Source organism: Heloderma suspectum, chromosome 8 (genome assembly GCF_057233095.1).
Source record: "Heloderma suspectum isolate Gila_16-S chromosome 8, 16-S_ref, whole genome shotgun sequence".
Taxonomy (NCBI): Eukaryota; Metazoa; Chordata; class Lepidosauria; order Squamata; family Helodermatidae; genus Heloderma; species Heloderma suspectum.
This window is the reverse complement of record NC_139465.1, coordinates 12,751,564-12,777,174: the sequence shown is the minus strand read 5'-3', so window position 1 is coordinate 12,777,174 and position 25,611 is coordinate 12,751,564. Positions and strand designations below refer to the sequence as shown.

Sequence of the window (25,611 nt, the reverse complement as noted above, 5' to 3'; positions counted from 1 at the left end):
TTCAATGAAAGCCAGCATGAGGAAGACATCACGAGGCAATTCCTCCCATGGGTCTTTTTCAGTTCAGGAAGTGCGGGTGGCCTGGGAGAGGCTGCAGGACAATCATAGAATCATAGAATAGTAGGGTATAGTATAGTACACAATGAATAGTACACAATGGGAAGATGTGTAATAGAGAGAGAAAACACACACAGCACCCTCAGCCGCCTCAGTGATTAGTGAAGCTCAAAAAGACCACCAAAAGAAATTCAAAATTCTGCCTCAGAAAAGTGGAAGTCTCAACTTGGTTGATGCTGCTGCCCCTGGCAGGAGGAGTGCAATAACCCCAAAACCCGTAGGAAAGAACCTGTGCTACAACCCCTGCCAATAGGAAGCCCTGTCTGTGAGAAACTGTTGGAGAATTTCTCCTCCACTAGGAGAAATTTGATGAAATTGTCCCCTCGATTTCTCTGCCCAGAAATAGGCTGGAGAATTTTGAGAGGCCATTGCACACAGCTCTAGCACATATGCAAGCTGTCTGCAAACCAATGTCCTCTGTTGTCCTTTTTTTTTGGTGATGCATGTCCTCTTTTTTGGCAATTCACAAGTCGACATCCTAGGTGGTTTTAAATGCAGATTAGACAACGCCATGGAGGATAAGGCTATCAATGGCCATTAGTCATGATGGCTATATGCTATTTCCAGGATCGAAGACAGCATGCCTCTGAATATGGATCGCTGGGGAACATGAATTGGAGGGTGCTATTGCCCTCATGTCCTGCTTGTGGGATTCCCATAGGTATTTGGCTGGCAAATGTGGGAAATATGTTGTTAGACTGAAGAGGACTTTGATCTCACCCAGCAGGACTCTTTTTAAAAATCTGTCATTATACCTTCCTCTCAGGTCCCAGGTGGAGGCCATTTTGCGTGCAGTCCTATGCATATTTAGACAGAAAAAAATTCCTACACCTCCCAGCATGCTGGGAGGGGTAGGATTTTTTTTTTTCTGTCTGAACATGCATAGAATTGTGCCCTAAGTCTCTTATGCTAAGATTTTAAATTGGCTGGCTTTGGATTTTGAATTTTTAAAATGTACGTGTTTGTGTGCTGTCTTACTGAATTTGTATTGGTTTTAATATTCTTGCATTTATTGATGTACACCAATTTGAGTATTATTATTATTATTATTATTATTATTATTTTGTAGAGGGTGGTGGGGGGGGTTGTTTACAAACATGAACAAACCAATCTGTTTATAGTAAAGTTCACTTAACATTACTTGTGCAAGTTGCTTTATATAAAAGTTGAGTCCATAGTTCATGCTGTTGAGCTCATCTCCCACATCGAACCGATGGTGTTTTTTTATCTGTGTATTTGTGCTTTCCTTGTGCAATTGTGCAAAGCTTTAGTCTCATGCAAGATATATATGGAGAACCATTGCATATCAACACTTAGCACCTGACAGCAGACTAAGCAAGTGTACAGGTTGCCTGGTCACGGTCTTCCTCACTGTAGTAAGATGTGCTGCATTTCTATTTAAATTATAGCCATTATTTCTACATTTGCACCTTTGCATGTAAATTAGTATATGTCAATTTTATCCAAACCCATGTCTTCTTTTGTCCTCTTTTTTGGGCAGCGTGTAAGTGGCCATCCGAGCTGTTTCAAATCTACACAGCAACGTTTAGGTGTAATGAAGCTTTGATCGTAACTCTATTCGGCTGATTTCTCCCAGGCGCCTTTCATAAACTGATATAAAGGAAGCAGCAGCAAACCATCATAAATTGGAAGTTGCAGTACTGCTAAACCTCCAAAGAAAAAAAAATAATAATCTGAATAAACCACATTTGGTAACCATAATAGCTGTTGGGTTCCCCCACTCCCCACCTCTCTCAGTTTACATGACAGTGGCTGGGAACTATTATCTACCACAAAGAGTAAGGTTTGGGAATTAACACTAGAATGTTTCTCACATCCATTCAGCAACTGGGCTTCTGTCCATAGTTCTCTTTGCTGGATATAGGGAAGCATGCAAGGGAGGGGGTGTAGTTCTCTTTGCATGCAAAAGTTCCCAAGTTCAGTCCTCTGTGTCTCTTGGTAGGGCTGGGAGATATTCCTGCCTGAAACTCTGGAAAGCCACTACCAGGCAATGTTGACAATACTGAGCTCTGAACCAATGCTCTGAATTGCTTTAAGGCAGCTTCCTATGGTATCAGTGCTCACACAATAGGTTGCTTCACATGTGGATCTCTTGATTGGGCACATACCTTTGGTATTCAGTCGAGACAGGGCCTTTTTGGTGTTGGCACCAAGCACCTGGAACGCCTCCCCAGGGGCGTGTGCTTGCCGGCAACTATGTTGTCATTTAGGCACCAAGTGAAAGCTATTTTATTCTTTATTCTGAGGGGGGTGGCAGATGCCATCAGCATCCCTCCTAATAAAGTGTGGACACCACGTTCCTGTGAGCCCTGGCTCCACTACACCCCTGCCTCCAGGAAGACCTGAAGCAGGGGATGACAGCATCGTTCCACCCCTGTTGCTGCTCCCCAGAAACTGCTGTTCGAGAATACTCCCTCTTACCATGGAGGTTCTATCTGGCCATCATGACCAATAGCCACTGATATTTGTGGCTTAGGCTTAGCAGCTGGGACAATGTCACATGTATACAATGAACAATGGGTTGGATCCATGTTTACAATGGATCAACTGCACTGATGGAAGGGGATTTATTTATTACATTTCTATACAGCCCCATAGCCAAAGCTCTCTGAGCAGTTCACAACAATTAAAACCATAAAATACAGGATGATAAAATACAATGTAAAAGTTTAGAAGAACTACAGCATAAAATATAAAGACAATAACCAAATCAAACCTAGGAGCACTGCAAGATTTAAAATACAAGACTTCCCTGCCCTCTCCTTCCCACGGCAACTCTTCCAGCCCCCTGAAAGTGCTACACAGAGGGTCAGGAGACAGTCTACTGAATGGGGTGAGCTATGATGTGTGTGGGAGGGGGGAACCTCAAAAATCAGGTAAGGGACCTTCCGCGAGCAGAGCTCTTCCTGTTGCAGAAGACAGATCCTGGATCCAACCCGAGGCTTCTCTGCCTCAACCTGTTCTTCCCCACCATCTCTCACTGATTGCTCGTATCACTTCTTGTTTTCTTGCTGCAGTTTCTGTACTCTCTTGCATATGCCCTTTGCCTTCCACCATAACCAGGAAACTGCTACTTCCTAGAAGCTTCAGCGAGAAAGAAACTTTTACTGCTTGCACTCAATGCTCTTTTTATTGCGGGCTGGGCTTATGCATATTGAGGGAAACATGACAACCTTGTGGCTGCATTTGAGAAAGATTGATAAAGGCATATGCGTTGAAAGTAATCTAAGGTGTTTTCTCCAAAACCACTAGGGGTGGAAATGTCGATGTACATGCAGATCGGTTTTTCCTTGGAAATGGTTTAGATGCACAGCGAACTCTGAGACTGGACTTTGTGTGGCTTGGACAGAGCATATGGTGGGGGAAATCCTGTTAAACATCCTGTCTGTTTTAGTCATAACTATGGAGTGAATTAAAATAGCGGGGGCGGGGGGACCCTTGAAAAAATATTTTAGTCTAGAAATGTATGCCACAATAAATTTTGTTTCCTTTAAGGTGCCGCAAGACTCTTGGCTGTTTTTGGCTGTAAAAGGCGAACAAGGTTATCTCTCTGGAAATGGTTAAGGCATTGGATTTAGCTATATAGAGTAGAAATCACACTCCATATACATCTGATGACATGCTCTCTAGTCCATGAAAGCAGGGGTCATAACCAAACTGCTTAGTCCTCAAGGTGGCCCAAGACTCTTTGTTGTTTCAACTTTAACAGTGATATATGTCCAGTAACCCGACATGGCTGAACACAGTTAATATAGAAAGATGCCTTATATTGGGAACCTGGTCTGTAAAGGTTGAAGACCACTGGTGTAGACAATTCTAAGCTAGACAGACCAATGGCCTGCCTTATACTGAGGCAAACCATTAATCCATCTGGCTTAGCATTGTCTAAACTGCTAGTTTTGCAGCCTTTTCAGCCCTGGGCCCCACTTTTAGCTCAAACATACATTTGGTGACAGACTTTTCTTTTTTAATATATTGATATGGTGGTAGTGCTGCTGCGGTGACCCCACCCTTAGGTCAGTCTACAGCCCAGTAGTGGGTCTCCTAATCCACATGTTGAAGACTGCTCTGATTGGCAGGGGCTATCCAGGGTTTCACACATGGGTCTTTCTCAACCCTACTCGAAAGTCCAGGGATCTTTTGCAAGTAAAGGAGGCACTCTGTCACCAAGCGATGGCCCTCCTCCCAAACCCAAAGTCAACTAGAATGTTTTGCTATGTTTGCTCTTGATGAAGTTATGACAACTTCTACACTTCTGCCCTCAGATGGTGAAGATTAAACACTGAGGAGGCCTGACTGGCCATTCCATGTCCAACAGAATGTCACCACGCAACATGTCGAAAGCAGGCCTTCCCAGCAGTGGTATGCAGCCTCTGGAATACCCTCCCCCATAGTTCTGGAGGCAGAAAATGTGATGTGTTTTAAATGCCTCCTGAAAACCTTCTTGTTTATGCAAGCTTTTCCTGGCTTATAACTGATCATCATGATACAGCTCTATTTCACTGTCTCTTTCTATCTTATCCTTGTTGAATTGTTTTACAGTGTTGTATTATATATGTATTTTAACTGTGGTTTTTTAAATATTTTGTATGTAAATTGCTTAGAGATTTTATTATATGAAGTGGTATACAAATACTACTACTACTACTACTAAATTGAAAATATTTAAGCGAGTTCAGCAATACTGACTGCCTAATTTTACCATATAGTACAGCAGGGATGGACAAATTTGGGCAGTTCAAGGACCAATTTCAGCCCTTGGACTCTCCGGGGGCATGGGGACGTGTGTACTCCTGCTGCCAAATTCAGTGGCAGACCACTGCAGAGACTCGAAAGGGCCACACTTTGCTTGAAAACAAGCTAAATTTGGCACGTCTGAATGTGCAGTGGTTTGCTGTCGAATTTCGGTGGCAAACCACTGAGGTTTTTTTTTTCCTGCTACACAACCAAATTTCAACCATGCAGGGGTGGCAGCATTGCACTTAAGGCCATGGGGGGGGTACATGTGGCCCATCCCTGTAGTACAGCTTAAAACAGGGGTGGGCAACTTACGGCCCTCCAGATGTTTTGGCCTATGACTTCCATCAGCCCTAGCCAGCATACCGTGGAGGTTGTAGGCCAAAACATCTGGAGGACCACAAGTTGCCCACGCCTGACCTAAAAAGATCTACAAAGACCACAGAAAACAATATTCTTGTTACTCACTGTGTGGCTAGTGATTATATAGTTTAGTTACTAGGTGTCACTGGACTTGGTTGCATGTAGGTGAAGACAAGAATTGGCCAGGTTTCTGGCCTATTTCTTGTTTGAGAGACAATAACATTCTTCTCTATCTTCCTAACTGGTGAGTCCCCCAGGCCTTCCACAACACAGTTACACTACAGAGTTCAACAAATAGTTGGGGGAAAAGGCTCCATGTTCACTTCTTTATAAGGAAGAGATTTTGTTTTGGGTTGCAAAATATTAGGTGAATAACACAAACCTCCTGCTTAAATACCGCAACTCCATTTCTGAAAAGCCACTTGGTTAATCTTGGTGTCGAATCAAGCTGTTTTAAATTACTGTAATGTATAATAACAACTCTTAATGACAATACAGTTGTGTGGAGCCAAAGAACACTAGGAAATATGGGCCAAAAATGATGAGCTAAGAACCAGAGCAAGTGAGAACACAACTTGTGCCTGTTTACTAGGAATGGAAGGAGCTTTGGAATGTCACCGTCTGCGGTCACTAGAAATGTTCCATAGGAATAAATTGTTGTGAGAACTTGCCGAGTTCTCTCCTTGGAGATAGCTGTCCCTTAAGATTAGGAACAAGGGAGTGGGAATTTAATGGCAGAATTCAGGGATTTCTGTGGTCAAAATATATTCGGCTGGCCTCCTGATGTACATCAACAAATTAATATTGTATGGCTGCCATTTCAAAGCCTGCTCAAGGCAGAGAGATGTATCTGAACCATTAGAGCACAGATGGTTCAAACTATATGCAGATATTCATACTTGTGCTTTTTCTTTTGCATTTTGTCTGAGTTGTTTTTTTTTTTTGGCTGTTGAACTGTAATGAATTGTCTCATAATCTATTCCATCTTCTTGCCATTAGCAGGCTCTGAATGTTCACAAATAGGAGCAAAGAACTCATTTTCCAGAGCTTTAATCACACAAAGAGGGAATGCCTAATTCTCTAAATGAAATGGTCTGTGATCACTGAAGCAGAGATTTAATATATCATGGCAAATTAGGTAGATTTTAATAAATTACTTATCTTTCTGAATACTTTACATATGCTTACGAAAGAAATATAGCCTGTTTTGCAAATAATGGAAAGCCCCTCTACATATAAAAACCAGTTTAAAAGAAACTAAAAAAAGATAAGAAGTATATATTCAAAAATAAAACATTACCTACCACATATGAATCTCATCTAGATACTTATCTTGCAGTGGTGATCCACAGCTTCATTAAAAACAAAACAAACAAAACAATTAAATTCTGCATCACCATTGGTAGAGAGCTTGAAAAATTGAGTTTCCAGGCTGTTTTCAGTCACTGGTTATCAGGATATAACTATTTCTTGTTCAGGTTTTATGTAAGTTTTAAATGTGATTTAACTCTCTCTCTCTGTGTGTGTGTGTGTGTGTGTGTGTGTAGGGGAACCAGTGGCCCAGCATGAAATGTAAGATAATCTGATCGATTCTTTTATAGTTTAATCTTGCACTTTGATAGCTATTAGTACAAATATGTAAATCTCCTTTTTCTTGTAGATGGAAAAAACAAAACAAAAAAATAAAGGGATTTATGCAATACCCTCCCTTCAAAACTTGATAATCACAAACAACTAATTATAATGTTAGCAGAAGGGCAAAAGTTGTGTGTTTCTTTTTATAAAAGCTTGCAGTAATTTAATAAGTCTTGGGACCAGTCTCGTTCTTTATATTTAATTGATAGAAACGGCATGCATCAAAGAAAACGCATACTGGAATTTAATGTGCATAAAATGGATATTAGCATTTTAAAGAGGCAGATTAACACATTAATCCAAGTAATTTTCATATATTGCTTCTAATAAAAGCTTCACAGTATAAAATTCTTAATGAGGCTAATCGCAGGCATTCCATTTAGTGGGGTGATTAGGGATAACATAAAAGTATTTTTTAATCAGTTTTCTAAGGCTTAAGTTTTTTTTATTAAAAATTAAAAATTTGACTTGCATTTTTATTACTGTTTTATGTAAGGCAAAAAAATGTTGAAAATGCAAATAAAGCACATCATTCAATCATGTAGGTATTAATTATTTACAAGCTGGTGTCCATTGTGGGTGGGGGTTATAGTCTTAGGGAGGGAGGGAATATAAAAAAAAATCCAGACGGAAAAATATATAAACTTTACAACTGCAAATTGTGCATCCTTTACATATAAATTATACATTAAATATACTGTAGTATCTCTGTATCTTCCAAGAGCTATCCAGCATTGGTTTCGCTGGGAGAAGGCACGTCTGTAGGCACAGGTTCTTATTTTCTGGCCTCCTGGCTGTTTCCAAGTTCCTCATAGATTGAGCACAGAGCATGGAGGGCTTCCACTGTTACTTTCAGCTTTCCAATTACTGCTCCATCATCCTGCGAACTGATAACTAGGAAAGGAAAAAAAAAAGGAGGGGAGAATAACATTATTAGCAAGATCACAGACCCTCTCCTTCCACACCTTTGAGTAACTTCCACTTCAGCAACTGATATGAAAAGAAGACCTTCTCATACACGCACACATGCACGCACGCACGCACGCGCACACAGACACACACAAAACGGGTGGGTGTGGAACTAGCAATAGAACTCTAGGTCCTTTCTGGGTGTCAGGTGTGCTGATGCTGCACATCCAAGAACTGCAGTCAGCTATCCCCTTGAGATCCAGCACTGATCCTCTGAGAGATGCCTTGAAGGCTACTGTGTCAAAACGTAGTGGCACTGCTGTTCCTTTCTGGGTAGCGGCGGGGTGGGGTGGGGGGAGCGGGAATGGCAGCTGGTAGCAAGCTGTCTTCAGGAGAGACGGAGGGGGGAGGAGTATGCACTGGGTGGGGGGGGGGGTTAGTCAGACTACACTTTTTTTTCTTTCTTTTTTTTAAAGGAATGTACCCCACATCCTTCATCCAGCTCCCACTTGCCCCAGTTTAATGTTTTTCTGATTCACCAAGGATCAGTGTCCAGCATCATGGGAGTTGGACTGGCCTAGTTCAGATGTTATGACTGTGGTCTAACAAACCACCGTTTATTAGACCGAGAACGAGCGTTTTGCCTACGCGCTCCACCCTCGTTCCTTTCCTCCTCCCCTCCCCACTTTTATTAAACCACAGTTTTCTATTACATCTGAATTGGGAAACTAGTTTAATTTTGGTTTAAAAACTAAGATATGAAGCCATGATTCTATTAGGCACGTGTCTAATGAAAAACTGGGAGCCAGTGCAATGTCGTCACTAAGGTGTTTGACTCTGGGAGACCCACTCAGCCATGAATCTCACTGGGTGACCCTGGGGCAGTCACCTGTCTCTCAGCCCTAACCTAACTGAAAGGCTTGTTGTGAGGATAAAGACGAAAGGAAAGATAAACAACAGCAATCTACTTCTGACCTAAGATTACCAGTTTGAGAACAAATGCTTCTTATCTTGCTCAGAAGCACATGAATTTTACCAGGGAGATGAGGAGGTCTGACTATTTTATGAGTTGTAGAAAACACCTTCCCTAATACCTTCAACCATTAGTGCACTTTTAAACTGCATTTCAAGTAGAAGGCTTGGGATAATACCATGAGAACTACCACAATTCAGAATCCATTTTCACAAAGGCATTCATCCATCTGACACAACTGCCTGTACAAAAAATTAACAGCTCCGGGGTTGGGGACCCCAAAGTCAGAAATAATTTGGAAACTGAGAGGTGTGACAAGGTGGAACTAGAAACCACCCTGAACTCACTATCGATGTCTTGTTCTGTGATGTCTTGTCTTTTCCGAAATATCTTGCTTAGCCTGACATACGCAAAGCCAATATCTTCACACTCGAGATCTTGTTCGTCCTCTGGAGGGTCGCTTACCACTGTGAATTGTATGCTGAGAAACGGGTGGGGAGGAAAGAAACAAAACAAATGGACCTATTAATTTTTGGTACCTTGAAACTTCTCCTTTTAGGAATCTCTGGGCCAAACTAAACATTCAATATTCACACTTTTAAAAAAGCAAGCTTAAACTGGGCATTAAAAAAAGGGGGGGGGAGCTGTAGGGACCTGATTTAGAGCAGCGGCCCATGCCAGTTTCCTGCTAAAAGTCACCACACCCCTGTGGTTTCCCCTAAAGGGTTGGGAATATAACCTGGATCAAGGCCCCATAGGTGTTTTTTCTTCAGAAGCAGACAGTATAAATACATTTTTAAAAAGAGTGACTAAGGGTGTAATCCTATGCACCTTTAGACTGAAAAAAGTTCTACAACTCCCGCAGCCAGCCTTGGAAGTCTCCATTTTTTTCTCTGTGAACCTTAGAACAGCCACAGTTCTGTCTTTGTGGTACTTCCTATCTCTTCAAAACACAGAACTCCAGCTGTCCTGGGAGGCCACACATGCTTCTGAAGAGACTCATTCCAAACACCCAGTGAGTTGATCTTTCACTGCTTTTGTCATCCCAGGAATTTCTGTTGAGTTTTTATCCTCTTTCAACATTTGGGGCCCAGTCAGGTGTGCAGGTGTGGTCGGTTGTGCCAGATAAGCTCAACAGGGAAAGGGAATTATATCCGCAAGTTGCCATTGAACAGGATTATGTCACCCCTCCAGTGTGAGGGGTGCTACCAAGCTGCACTGAGGTGACCCCCACGTCACTGGCATGACATAAGAAGGGGGATACAGTCTTGTTTTTAGATAATAAAATATGGCTTTAGACCAGCAGTTGTCTCCTCGTTCTGAATTGAGAGCTTCAGCTATTGGGCGGTATAGAAATGTAATAAAAAAATATAAAAAAATAATTCTATTAAGGTAGGGCTGCCTCTCCTACATTGAGATAAGAGCTATGACATGTTGGTAACTGTTGAGATATCCCCATCTCACTCAGGAGACAGACCTTCGTTAGAATTTCTCACAAACTGAGAACCCACTTTTTGAAATGCAGAAATGAGTTAACTCTGGCCAGGATGCAAAGAACCATGTCGATCCCATCCTACATGCCCAAGGTGGCTTTGGGACATGTTTCTAAAGCAGCAGGAGCCCCTGCCACCATGATAAACCACTCAGGGACATTTCAAAACCAGCGTGTGGTATCATGTGTGTGTGTTCCAAGATATAAAGGGGGGAAAATCCCATTTGGCCAGCTCAAGGCCTTGGGCAAGCTTCAAGTAGTTATTTGATTCCTGCCCTATGGCTCCAGTCCTTAGCACTGTATAACATATTTGGCGGCCTGCAGCCAGTGGTGAGGATGCAAGGGAATGCACAACCAGCTCTGCGTACTGAAATAGGGTTTGGACTTGAGTTTCTAGAATAGCAATTCCCCACGCTGTGTGGCAAACCTTTCCTTTAAAAAACAAAACACAGAGAGGTGTGTGTCAAAGCCCATTTGCGATATGGCATGTGGCTTAGCCTTTCTAGCAAGGAATGCCAGAAATTGAACAAGGGTGTTTTTAAAGCCTTTGAGCATGCCAAAGTAGCTAATATACATGCGCATACATACTCACACATACACACCCTATGTATCTTTTATCTACTATACCCTTCTCTCTTTCTCTCACAGACACAACAAAAACTTGTGGGTTGGATTCAGGATCTGCCTTCTGCGAGAGGAAGGGCTCTGCATGCAGAAGGTTCCTCTGCCCGATTTTTGGGGATCCCCACACACACCACAGCTCACCCCATTCAGCAGAGGGTCTGCTAACTCTCTGTGTAGCATTTTCAGGTGGCTGGAGGGGCTGCTGTGGGAAGGAGGGGGCTGGGAATCCACTTCCGTCAGTGCAATTGATCCAGCATAAATCTGGATCCAAACCATTGTCTTAACAACAGGAGAAAAAACTTGTAGAAGAGGTCTAAGTCATGCATGTAAAATATATGACAGTGTCATTTAGTTGTACACATTCATTATGGCAGATTATGTGTGAAGTAGTTTAGGCACAATCCGAAGAGGCAATAAAGCTATTTACCGAAGTACAAGGAGTTGGAACAACCCATTCTTTGGAATGCACAGCTCACTTGTGTGTGTGTGGGGGAGTAAATTTAAAAGTACATTATCCTTTAACGAGCAGACAAATAACCCACTTCCCGCTACTCTACCCTGCCATGTTAGCCTGCATTTGTTTACTTGAAAACATGGAATGGCACAAAAAACATGGAAACACATGTAATTTATTACTTTCCTTGGCACCTTAGCTAACTCCACAACCAAGAAGGTCTAGCCAGACCACAGAATGTTGGCTTTGCAGATTGTCAAGTATGTTGTGCATGTCAGAAAATGAAATCTATAAAAACATCAGTGTCAACGAGAATTAATTCCACTGTTGATAGTGCAGATGCTGCTTTAGAAAAATAATTCCGCTTCTAAGCTGCTCCGAAAGATCAAAATGCTCATGTTAAGAGGACGCACCTTTCTACATAGGAAGGGGCCGAAATCAACCCCCTGCTTTTTTAAAAAAGAAAATGCCAGAAGGTTAAAGCTGGGATATACTATTAATCACACCATATTTCACACAGGCATGGAGGTTTGCCAAGAGTGTGTGTTTGCCCTGTATCAGTTCCTCTGACAATATCCACATCTCATTTCTTTTTTGTTCCTTTCAGTCTTCAAAGTGTTCTGTTCAAAGAAACTCTTCCTGGCCTCGCATATATGGCTTAAGACCTCCAGATTTTAAGTCTGTAAAGCTAATTAAAGTGTTATTATATTTTATTTATTACATTCCTATACCGCTCAATAGCCAAAGCTCCCTGGGTGGTGCACAACAATTATGGCAGCATTCCTGTTCATACTTCCCTGGAAGGGAGGTATGAACACTGAACTCAGTAGGACTTGCATCAGAGTAGACGTGTATAAGATTATGCTATCACTTGTTAACCTGTTGGGGGGGGGGGCACCTTGGAATCAATTCGTTTGAAAGTTTACATTTATTTTGGGTGGCTGCTTTCGTTCTGGTTTGTGCTGCCATCGATTTAATAAGAAAAGGTTGCATTGATCTATTATTTATATAGTATATTCCAAGCGCTCAAAACATGGCACACATATTAGTTCAGTAGTCCTTACAAACTACAACCTACCAAGATAGGCTAGTATTATTACAACCTACCTTCATCCCCACTGCTGACAAAGTGGGAAGGAGGGCTTTGGGACAAACAACACGACTGAGCGCAAGTGTGCTGTAGTGGTCAGAGTGTTGGACTGGGACTCGGGAGATCCAGGTTCTAGTCCACACTTGGCCATGAAGGTCACGGGGTGGCTTTGGGCCAGGCACTGACTCTCTGCCTAACCAACCTCGAACAGTTATTGTCAGGATAAAATGGAGAAGAGGAGGATCATGTACACCGCCTTGGGCTCCTTGGAGGAAAAGCGGGATAGAAATGTAACAAATAAATAATAATAAAGTGAAGGCTCAAGTTTGTAAGCCATACAGCTTTAGTGTTTGTCTTCTCTTCCACAGCCTAAGTACCTATAATTTTATTATCACTGATTTATCCTACCACAACAGCTAGACCATGTGCAGCCAATTTAGACTGATATTTTTATTCTTGGTCTTTTGGTTTCCTAAACTTTAAAGTTTAGTTCCTGCTTCAACTGAAAGAAGAAGAAGAAAAATTCTGGTATTATTATATAAGGCATTGTGATAGGAAACATGTGCCGAGGGAGCAATGCAGCCAGCTTTAAAATGTGCTGTGTCTGTGTGCTCGAGGGCTGCATTTCCTGCATTTCCTGTCCTGATGGCCCACCTTTAAGGTTGGGCCAGAGCAAGGAGGCCTTATTGATGAGTCTGTCAAGGCCTGATTTGTGTGTTATGGTGGTGGCATGATAACAGCTGAAAAATGCTTCCATGTGGGGGAAGCCATTTGCAGATGCTGCAACAGATGGGACTGGCTTCTCATGTGGATCTCTCTGACCAGGTCTCCATAGCAATGCCCCATGGGAGGGGATGAGCTGGTATCCAGTCTTGACGTGGAATCAGACAAATCTATATGGAAAGTAGATTACGGGTTGGATCCAGGATCTACCTTCTGCAAGATGAAGGGCTCCTCTGGTAGAAGGTCTCTTCCCACAATTTTTGGGGACCCCCCCCCACAGCTCACCCCATTCAGCAGGGTCTCCAGACTCTCTGAGTAGCATTTTCAGGGGGCTGGAGGGGTTGCTGTGGGAAGTCCACTTCCATCAGCACAGTTGATCTAGCATAAATCTGGATCCAACCCTAAATCCGTCATGGCATTCTGGCAGTTAGGCTGCCACTGGTATGAAGCATCTTTACTTCTCCGGTGCTCCACGTAAATCACACAAAAGTAGGATCTCCAACCCCATGGGTCAACAAACCAGACTGCTAGTAGGAGGTAGAGACTTCAAAATGGAGAACTACGTGCAGCTAAACCATCCAACCTTAACCTGGTGCCCTCTACATGTGTTGGACTGCAACTCCCATCATTTCCAGACAGCATGAGTTAAACACTGTTCACTGCTGGGATGCTAGAGAAAAGAGCATCTTGTCTGCAGTGAGAGCATGGCACAGGTTTATGTGATTTTACTCAGCTCTTAGGTGACCTCACTGGAGGTACTGCAAGGAGTTCTGGCCATCATAATGTAACAGCATATAAATATGCCTTGTAGTGAGTTAGACCACTGAACCATCCAGCCCTGTAGCATCTCCTATTAACTGGAAGTGGCTCTCTAGGGTCTTTCCCAGCCCTGAGATTTTCTGCATGCAAAGCATGTGTGCTTCCACTGAGCTGCAGTTCAAGGATTTAGTCTAACTAAGGGAGTGATAATGAGTCTCTAGAAGATAAGGAAGCTTGAAGGAACGAGATGCATTTAGAGAAATGGAACATGTAAACCCTTTTCATTCACATAAGAAGATGTCAGCACTAAGAGAGGAAACCTACTTTCAGCAGTGTTGGTACAAACAGCGGATTTAAACTATAGCTAGTATATTAGATTTAAAATTATCATTTCTTTATTTTTGAAATTATACCCTGCCCTTCCAAACTTAACTCAGGGTATGTGTGTATAATTGTGAGCATATGTAGGAAATGCCTCCTCCATATGCCCACAATTATGTGCACTGGAATCCCATGAAAATACACAAGACTCAAACACAACTAGCTGGCTGTGTTTAGATGCAACAATAAGTCATGGTTCCGGAGAATCCTAGCTTATAGTTTACCAGCAGCATGCTTACGGTGGGAACGCCAACTTGTCTCTCCTCAAACAAACCAACAACAAACTATGGCATATGACTCTGGCTTGTTTGGGGGGAGACGAGACATCATTCTCGGTTCAGACGTCACAATAAACAAACCATGGATGGAGGCTTTGAGGTTTGTTTAGCTGCTCCCCCTTGCAGAAGGAACCAAGCGAGATTAATCGGGCAGCATGCACCAGCACAGTGGCATGTGAACTGGCCCACAGTGATGTGTTATGAGCAATTCAGCAATGGAATTTGCTACCTGAGGAAGACATGGACTGTCTCTGGAAGTTTTCAAGGCAAAGATGGAGAGGAATTAATCCAGGATGTTAGAAAAAAGGTATCTGGCTTTCATGCAGGGGCTTGACCTGATGGACCCTTACTACCCTGACCCAGGCAAAGTTAAGCACTTTTAGGTCCCACTGATTTCAGTGGGAAAGAAACTAAGCATGAGTTTATATCTTCTGCCTTTGGAATCAGAGGGACTTATAAGTGTTTGGCTGGATTGTGCACTCTGATTCTATAGCAGCAGCAAGCTGATCGGTGAGGGATTTGAGTTCAAGCAAAAGAATTCACTTGAATTTATCCTATGAAACAATGACCTGTGCCACAGAATATATCATGACTGGGAAATCTGTAACTTCTTGCTAGCCCCAGCATGTTATCCGTCTTACTAATGTATGCGGTAAATCTGGAAGTCCTTTGCTTGTTTGCTGAAATGAGAATAGATAAGAAAAAAACTTTCTGAACTTCGAAGTGCTTTAGATGTGATACATGCCTGCTCTTAAGGGATCACTTTATGGGACTTCCTGTCAGATTCCATTAGAAAATTGTGCACTGGCCAACGTATGAAGCTCAATTTTAAAGTAAAATGGAGGAAACAAAGATTACTGCCTTATTACCAAGTACTACCCTCGGGTCTGCACTGCTTGTCTGTAAATACATGGATAACGAAAATGGTGCAAAAGGCTGATCAGTAACTCTTACACTTCAAACTGAATCAGCACATATTCCAACCAAGGTCAAAATGGCATGGATCTGAAAATCAAGAATTATTCTATGTCAGCCTTCCCCAGGGGGGCATCCTCCATAAGAACATAAAAAGAGCCATGCTGGCTCAGACCAACGGTCCATCTAGTCCAGCATTCTGTTCACACAGTGATCAACGAGCTGCTCATGGGAAACCCACAAGCAGGGCACAAGGGCAACAGCACCCTCCCGCCCATGTTCCCCAGTAGGTGGTGTACATAGGCATACTGCCTCTGGTACTGGAGGTAGCACATAGCCATCAGGACTAGCAGCCACTGATAGCCTTCTCCTCCAGGAATTTGTCTAACCCCCTTTTAAAGCCTTCCAAATTGGTGGCCATCACTACAAGTTGAGGTAGCGAATTCCATAGTTTAGCTACGTGCTGTGTGAAGAAGGCCTTCCTTTCATCTGTCCTGAATCTCCCACCAACCAGCTTCATGGGATGACCCTGGGTTCTACTATTATCAGAGAGGGAGAAAAATGTCTCCCTGTCCACTTGCTCCACACCATGCATAATTCTGTACACCTTGATCATGTCTCCCCTCACTCGTCTTTTCTCTACGCTAAACGGTCCCGGATGCTGAAACCTTCCCTCATAGGGGAGATGCTCCAGTCCCTTGATTATTTTAGTTGCCCTTTTCTGCCCTTTTTCCAACTCTACAATATCCTTTTTCAGGCGTGGTGACCAGAACTGCAGATAGTATTCGAAGTGTGGTCACACCACACACTTATGGTGGGACTATGATATTGGTAGTTTTATTTCAGATTCCTTTCCTAAGTATACCTAACATGGAATTTGCCTTTTTCACAGCAGCCACACACTGTGTTGACATTTTCATCGAGCTTTCCACCGCAACCCCAAGATCTCTTTCTTGATCAGTCACTGTTAGCTCAGATCCCATCAGCATGTATATGAAGGTGGGATTTTTTGCCCCAGTGTGCATCACTACACTTGCTTACACTGAACCACATTGGCCTTTTTGATGCCCATTCTTTCATTCTGGAGCTCCCTTTCTGTTTTAACTACCTTAAATAACTTGGTGTCATCAGCAAACTTGGCCACTTCACTGCTCACCTCTAATTCCAGATCATAAGATGAAGAACACTGGTCCCAATACAGATCCCAGTGGAACCCTGCTGTTGTGTTGTATTACAATTCCCAGCCATGCTGGCTGGGGTTGCTAGGAGCTGTAGTCCAACACATCTGGAGGTTGCCAGTTGGAAGGCTCCTCTACATGGATAATGGTTGACCTCCAAAAAGAAAAACACACACACCCCAGAACAGATAGCACGCTGTTGGAATATTACAATTAAATCTGGTGGGAGCAGTTTCCATATAAACTCCCTTAAGTATGTAGATGGTTCGCGTGTATCGCATGGAAATACAAACAGATAACATTGATGCCTACTGCTGGAACAATGTACCTCAGTAAAATAACAGGCAAGCTTTCCAAATTATTTATGCATTCATTTATTCATTCTTCTTTCCCTTCAGATGCAATTATAAATCAATTTGCATGGTAAGGACAGTAGGGCAAAGTGTTTGGATACGTTTTGCTCCTGAACTTACCTTCCAGGGCTGGGCTCGGATCCTTGAAGCACGGCTTTGAGGAAATCTCGCACTGCTTTATTGTTTGCCTGATCCACGTGTATCACTACAAAGCCAAACAGAAACGGCAGTGTGTGCCATCAGTTGCAAGCAAATAAACGGAACACTTTTGCTGGCTATGTGTTTTCAAAGTAACTTCCTTTTTTTCAAAGTTAGCAAAAGTACATATTGATCTCCCCAAGCCCATATTTACAAAGAAATGCCACTGTGTGAAGATTTCCTGTAAATCTATAATAATAATAATAATAATAATAGGGGTCCATCTAGTAAAGCACATACACAAACACTATGTAATTTTAGTGGAAGAAATTCCCATAGCGTTATGCTTGCATGACTATATGGAAGCATATAGACTTGCAGCATACAGGCCTTGTATATAGGAAGCATATAGGCCTTGTAGGCCCCTTCCAACCCTACTATTCTATGATTCTATGATATCTGTATTCCACCAGTAGAGTTTATGCCTCCAGCAAGGTACAGCCAGTGAGGGAATGTCCACAGCTAACCACTCCTTTTTATAATTCAGATGAGCATTCATAAAGTGACATGATGTAATTTACTTTTTCCTTTCTATCTGGACAACGGTGAGGGGCCACCACTTGCCGCTAGAGCACATGCTTCTATTCACAAAGTCTCAGGTTCTATCCATCTATCCGTCCATCCATCCATCCATTGAAAATATTAATAAACCATCCTTCACCTTATGGAAATAGGGAGGTTTTAAAAAGTGTAATTAAAATAATCCCGATAAAACCACAACAAGCTACAAGGGGAACAAAGGCATAAGGTACATAAAACAGGCAGCTATGCCAGCTGGCTTCAGTACCTGTCATCTCCTCTTACAGGACCTCTGGTAAGGGGCCTGTGAAAGACCCCTTAGCCTGAGGTCCTGGAGAACTACTTTAAATCTGAGTGACAATGCTGGATTAGATCAGGGTTTGGCAATGTGTGGCCCTGCCACCACACAGTTGTAAAAGAAACCAACCAACCAACCAACCAACCAACCTCCAAAATGGCATCTGCAGCAGCCATTTTGAAGTCTTTTTGATCCTTTCAGTGCTCTATAGCTACGATAGAACACCAAAGGGGTCAAAGTTAGCTTGAAAACAAACTAATTTTGACCCTTTTGGCATTCTGTAGCAGCTCTGGATGCCATTTTTATATTTTTAATTTTTGGGCACCAAGTGTGGTGGGGGGGAAGAGTGTGCCCTGTGGGTGAGTCCGTGGGATGAAAATGAGCCCCGGACCTCCTGAAGTTGCCCACCCCTGGCTCGATGGACCAGTAGACTGACTCAGTATAAGGCAGAGTCATATGCATCAGGGAATTCTGTCCCCTTGCTCATTAAAACCCCAATGAGCATACGTGAAAGGGTAACCTTGGTACATTAAAGGATCTTGTGTACCTGGGTTTTGTTTTGTTTTAGAAAGATAATTTGGGGAGAGGGGAAAGGGAAGGGAACAGGCTGGAGGGTGAACAAATTGTCTCTTTCAGTGCTTCCTAAAGGACATCAACCACGGAAACTGGAATTGAAGTCAGAACTGTCATGTGATCCAATTGTCATATCGCTGGCAGGTTTACGTGCATGCTGTCAGAAGAGATACAGGCAGCATCTAAGAATGCCACACAGCTGTCATTTCCTGTTAATGGCTCTGGCAGTCATGATTGTAAAAGCCAGTGGCTTTTATTGCTTTGCAACGGAGGGGATTTACGGTGGTTTCTTTCACCCGGTGAAAGCTAGTGATAGCGATAATGTATGGCAGAGCACTTGTCCTTTCTGACAGGCCCAGTAATTTAATCCTCCTCTCCTGCCACAACAGGCAATAAGAAAGACTTCTAGACCAGCAGAGTGGGAAAAGCCACAGACCGACATCTATCTATGTTCAAACAAAAAACAAACATTCCCATCCCCCCAAATCAGGTTACAGCATTGACACCATTTTAGAGCATCTTCAAGAAACTCAGGTGTATCCCTGAAGTCGCAAATAAAAGTATTACGACAGAGTTTTGAGTTGGACTGAAAAAGTACTCAGTCACAAAGACCACAGGAAAACAAATGATAAATGCACAGTGGCTGCAGGGCACCTGCCATGCCAGCTATTTATAAGCGAGTGACAAGTAAGAAACTCTCCAGTGTGGCCTTCCAGATGTTTTGGCCTACAATTTCCATCATCCCTAGCCAACATACCCAATGATGAGGGTTGATGGGAGTTGTAGGCCAAAGCATCTGGAGAGCCACAAGTTGCCCACCCCCATTGTACAGGATTACAATTAAATAATGCCTGCTCTGAATACTGAAAGGGCTATACTAACATTTTAATGTATTTATTTACCCAAGCTTTTCATGGTGTTTAAGCGTTTGATTTCATCGCTGTTTTTAATCTGTTGAAGGTTGTCTGTTGGTATTGCAAACATCGGTAATTGTATGTCATATAGTTGGCTTGTTTGGTGTGCGTCTGTGTGTTTTAAATGTTGTAAATTGCCTCAAGAACTATGGCTTGTTGGCTGGATATAACACTTTTAAAGAAATAAATATTTCTGCCTGCTCCCAAGATCTCTACCTCCACTCATCCACATTCCCTTAATGCTGGCACCCACTAACAAGGAATATGGGTAGTCCAGATGAACCACATTGCATTGCTTAATACACGTCAGATGAAGAAAATCCTCCCTTTCCCCACATATTGCGAACTAAATCTTATGCACGGTACTTCTAATCTTTTCTGTGAAGTTTCATAGGCTTCTGCTTGTTTGAAAAGGAAAATATGAGAAGTGTCATTTTCACTTCCCTTTAAAAAAAAAGAAGCCAAAACACCTCAGCAGCCTTAAAACTTTCTGAACTGCCAATGTCCAGTATGAAAAAGTGTCTAGGTTAAAAAAAAAAAAGAAGCAAAAAACACAAATACGCCCTGGAAAAAGGTGAAAGGGTTTTTTGTAAATTCCATGGGAAAGAGGAGTTTTGGGTGGTGGGAGTGGGGAGGGGAAGGGGACGTGGATGCATTATACCAGAGAATGATCACTCAAAGCCCTGAAGGGGTTTAATATTTAAGGAAGAAGTGCAACAGTTTAAATCTGGTCATGAGAAATGGAGCTTGGGCGGATGTGTGGAAATTAATAGGAAGGTTTATACCAGTCAGTCAGTTTATTCTTTCTACCCTACTTTTCTATACCTCCCTGCCCCCAAGAGAGAGATAAAATGTATCTCGATAAAAACACATCAATAAATAATCCAAAATGTAAGATCAGGCATTAAAGCAAGGCGTTAAAACAGACAGCAGTAAACTTTAAAAGCTGACTGGAATTTTTTAAAAAAAGGTCTTCGGTAGTCATCTAAAGACAATTTACCAGGGAGAACTTCACTGGCAGGGAGTTTCATAGTCACAACATTGCCTCTGAAAGTACCAACAAGTGAGAGTCCTGTGGGATAAACCTCAGGTCTCTACCTCTCCCTGCCCCCCCCCCCCCCGCCTTCTCCTTAAAGAGATGTGCAAATCTACTAAGGGCCCAGAAGACCAAATGTTACCTTTGGCTCAAGAGGCACTCTTATTAGCTGCTTATCTAGCACTTTTCATATGCAAAACGCTTTACACTCAGCTCTGTATCTGATCCCCAAATGGCCCTGTTAGATAGGGCTACTGGCACTTACAAACAGTAGAACTAAGAATAAGAGATGGTTACTTGTCATGGCAGTAGTAGTACCCAGCAAAGTCAAGGCAGTTGCTTGGGATCCATGGATGTTGAAGGACTTACTGAGCCATGTTTAAAGCGTGGTGTGACCCCTAAAAATCCACCCCACTCCTCTTCCGGTATGCTGGAGACTACCAGAGGAGTTGGATCAAGGATCATGAAAGTGAGTAAGTGGCACACTCCTTGCCCCCCCGCCCTCGAATAAACCTCAGGACTTTCCCTGCTACTTTCCTAAAGCTACAAAGTGAGCCCACTTCTACCAGGTTTCCAAGTCCAATTACTCACCACCAACCTGTCTTTCAGAAATTACTCTATATACTTGGACAGTGAACCACTATTAGATACCATGAGCCTTGAGGAAAAATGGAAACATATTGTGAAAGAATGCTTTATTTTACTGGCGTTCTTATTTCTGGAGCCTTCAGCATTTTGCTATCTACAACCATGAGGGCTAGAAACAGAAATGAGGGCTGTTTTCTTCTTTTTTTTTTCAAAACAGAAAGCTAGAATTTTCTTAAGTTGGTGACAAAATCTGTTCCCTGTTCTGAATCAAGTCCTGAACATGGAAAAAAATAGTTTTAGAGGATTTTCTGCAGTGTGTACCTTATAAAATCCCTTTCGTCTATCATACTATTCTAAATCCAAAACATATCCAGCCATTAATTTTTTCCCCTCTCTCTCTTTTTTCCACTTCAATGGCCTTAGGTAACTACAATTTGTCCAAATAATCAACTACTCACTCCTTGGAGCCAAAGGCTTCTGATCTCTATATAAATCTCATAAAAAACTTTGGAAGATTTCATTAATCTTTCCCCTTTCTATTGTCAATTCTCAAGCAGGTTTATATACAGCCAAGATAACATTCTTTAGGCCTGTGATCATTAATCTTATTTCCAGGCCCTTTTCTTGCCTTCTCAGCATTCTCGTGGCAATATTCTTTCAGCCCTATGAAATATAAATGCTATTTCCTTGTTATCAGTGTCTATCAACTGAACTTAATCTTTGTTATTTCAATTATGGTGGCCTTGTCCAGGAAGGAAAAAAATCATTTTGTCAAGGTGAAATTAAGAGACGACCCCTACAGTGTAACTATCTATTCCAAGTTCAAGAAAGTAGAAGGCCAGTTTGCTTGCATCTACAATATTTCCCCCTTAGTGTTAGAATTATTGCTAGGTTCAATTTGAAAACATGGGCTTTACACACCTGCCTGCTTACTAGTGCATTCCCATCCCCACAGCTGAGAGATCAAACTTAAAGCCCTATTCGCAGTGCTGTCTCCAGATTTTGGAGAGCCCATGGGCAAGGCAACCTCAATGTCCCGGCTCCCTCAGTAAGTCTACCTTTTCATTGCCATAATCACTAGCTGCTGTCGCTCCCCATCCTCTTTCTCATCATGGCTACCATCTGTTTGCTTGCTTGACAGGCAGAGTCAATGAGCAAGCAGACAGTGGCATCTGCTATTCCTCCTTCTCACCCACCCCTATTGTCTGGGCCAGAGCGAGAGGCAGGTGAACAATCAGATTGCAATGGTGAAGGAGAGGAGCAAATCCGGGGAGCTCTTGTCAGTGGGCCCCTAGTGGGGTATGGGCCCTTGGCAGGTGCCCAAACATGCCTACCCTTGACACAGCCCTGCCTATGCAGATGTCCTGAACTGCCACAGATATGCTGAATAGGGTTAATACAAATAAATGCACAGAAGTGGTTGGGGCTGTGTGTGTTTGGCCCTACATTGATTAGCTTTGTGCACACAGGGCCTACATCCAACAAGCTGTACAAGCAACTGCCAGGTTGAGCCAAATCCCCACCAGTAGACAGAGGGAAAGGCAAAGAAAGTGGTGGCTGCTGCTCTTTTCTGCTCCCAGGTGTTCACACACCTGGTCTCTCCATCCAGGCCAGAGGGAACGGGGAGGTGAGTGGGTGAGTGCATGGACAGTGAGAAAGAGGAGCAGCAGGGCCAGGGAATCAACAGTGGGGCTAGGGAACGGGGCTCAGCAGGTGTCTGATGATGCTGATCCCTGGTGCTTGCCCAGGAACCTATGCTTGCACAGCTTGTACCCAAGTAGGAACTGCCCACATAGAGCCCGATACATGGAGATCAGGTGCAGGGCCTGCTTCCACAATCCGAACTTCTCTCCAGGTGCTGATTTTACTCCTCTTTTAAGTTTTGAATAGAGCTATAGTCCTTTTACCCAATGGCCAGTCCATTCACCCCAGGATCTTATTCTGCAGCAGATATGGGATATTACCTACTAAATAAACATACTGGTTTTCTACCAGTCTAAACCTATTCCCCCAAGAAGCCTGTGAATTGTATTTGGATGAGGGTGCTCAGAGATATCTGAGACTCCTAGTCCTTTTGCACAAAACCAGTTCCAGGGTTCCCTGTGAAGCAAAATAGCTGAGAAACTAGTTTTAGATCTGTAGTGCAGATACACTTATGGTGCTGTGAGCGATCTATCCTTTTTATCAGAGCTACAACTGGTAGCACATATACTAAATACCCACTATCTATCATTTCTGTAAGCATCTAAGTTTCCTGCAAAGCCCCAATATCAAACTTCCCTAAAAGTGAAGAAAAGCAGAATCACAAGTCTTATTTGCCCAGCCAGCAATGTTCCATGTGACAAAATACATATGTGTAATTAAGAAAATCCTGGTCCCCATGCTTACTTTTCCTACCTGTCATATTCCAAGATACCGTTTTTAACAAATTGTTGTGACATGTCTGCTCTATTCAGACCAATACAACCATTTGATGGATTCAGTTCAGAGCAGGGATCATCCACGAGATCATCATTGGAGAACACTGGGCTCCTAGATCATGTGGTACAAGGAAAGAACAAGCTCTCCATTCCTAAGCTGTCTGCAAATCCTTCCTTGGTTTAGCAAAGCTGAATTCCTTGGTGGCGGTGGCAGGGGCAGTGGCAGGGGGATGGGTTACCCTCAGGCAGCAAAATGTCTTGGGGTGGTCCTGTGGTAGCAGCATCTCAACTTTGGCTTGGAGCTACAGAGAATATAACCTTCTGGATACAGGGCCAGTTTGGATGCAGTTCCTAAAGCTGGATCAGAAGGTCTTCATGGGAGGTGGGACTCGGGGGCTCAATCATATGTGACTATTATTAAGAGTTCAATTCTGCGGCCCCTTCCTGTATGAATATACTGTATTTATCTTTACCTTGTCTCCCCAGAACTGTCCAATCAGAAACTGAACATGAGTCAGCCACCTAGGTTGCTCATACGAGATAAGCTGTGGCATGGGTAGGTTTGCATCACTTTTATTTAACGCGGTGAATAAATGCTGGAGTTATCCGTCACCCCAGAAGTTGTGTCTTCACCATCTTTTGATTTTTTTTTTTAAATATAGAACTATAGCAAAGATTATTCTTGGATGGAACACTGACCATCCTATTTTTCTAAAAAAAGTTCTTTCTATTGGTAGAGCAGTCTATATTAAAAAAAGAATTAAAAGATAATCTGGATCCATTATAGTATAATAATAAGAATTAATTTATTAATTGTCAAACTATGTTGCTTCTACCTATAGATTAAAAAAAATCACAAGCTTGGGGGATTGAGAATGCTAAATCATTACAATAAGTGTTGCTTATTATGCCAGAATTCCAAAAGGTCTCTTTGTCTCAGCTAAAATATAAAGCAGGTTTTTTTTTAAGAAAACCAGTCACAGTGCTAAGATATAAATATAATAAGAGAACTCAATAAAAAAGGTATTATTTACCAAGAAATAATGATTTCTCAAATTACAACAGGATTTATCATGATTTTTTCATACAAAATCCAAGGGACTACTAGTTTCCCTCTAAGCTCAAAGTACACTTCCTTCCCCAATCATGTAAATCTCAATTTTATTAAAGAAAATATTCAATTAACCCCAAATATTCTACATACCCAAATCTAATTAGGCATGAATAAGAAATGGAGTAAAGCTATAGTAAACACACACATTCTGACTTCATTACTATTAGATTATTGGCTTTTTCACTGACATTATCAAACAGCAAATTCATTAGGACATTTTCCTGAAATGATGTTCCCTTACAAGCAAAGCTGGCACTGAGGAGAAATTAGATGGCCAGTTATTTATTCTAGGAAAAACAAAGCAACTATGCTGGAAAGACAGTTCTGAATTATAACTTTGTGGCAATTATGCATACACCCCCCCCCCATATCTATATCTGTATCTCCCAATGGAGAGAAAATAATGTATTCCTAGTTGGAAGACTGATTATGCAACAGATCTAAATCCCAGGCTGCCACATAGCTAGGGTTCACGATAAAAACAAGATGGCGCACAACGTGAGAAGACACAGATGGGCTCTGCCAATTCAAGATGTCTAAATAATTACAGTTTTTGGATAAGCCAGAATCAATTGTTCATGTTCTGCACAGTCCCTATGAAAGTAATTAAGTAAACAAATACTGGAACGATTCCTAATCATCAAACTGCAATACAACTGGATCTTTAGAAAAAACACCACCACCAATATAGAGAATTGACACTATCAAGATAAAGGCACATTTGACCATAAATGTCCATTCTCAGGGGATCCGGGGTGGGCAGTGTATGTGTGGTTCATTATGGTCTCATTCTTAACTTTGGCTTCCTTTGAACAAATTTATTAATAGTTATGAAACACAACAATTATTTTGTCCTTTTAAAAATGGTTTTATATCCCAGCCCTATGAGTTGCAGTAAATGAATGTTTCGGTGCAGAAAAACACTTCACCTGCGCAAGTGAAATTGCGC

At 42.3% G+C, this 25,611-nt stretch overlaps 1 protein-coding gene across 12 annotated transcripts in view; it reads right to left on the bottom strand.

The window, feature by feature from the left end:
- Positions 1-1,603: 1,603 nt before the first annotated feature.
- RPGRIP1L (RPGRIP1 like) overlaps positions 1,604-25,611 on the bottom strand; it is a 108,456-nt gene continuing 84,448 nt past the window's right edge. For 8 of the 12 annotated variants that reach the window (XR_014784725.1, XR_014784722.1, XR_014784724.1 and 5 more), the window contains 3 exons: positions 17,123-17,207; positions 9,103-9,236; positions 1,604-7,767 (listed from right to left, as the gene is read on the bottom strand). Coding sequence is in view for 8 of the 12 variants with exons in the window: in XM_084812906.1 (XP_084669032.1) it covers positions 7,649-7,767; positions 9,103-9,236; positions 17,123-17,207 (338 nt within the window). In the remaining 4 variants the exon portion in view is untranslated. The other 4 variants (XR_014784721.1, XM_084812910.1, XM_084812912.1 and 1 more) reach the window with 4 other exon arrangements.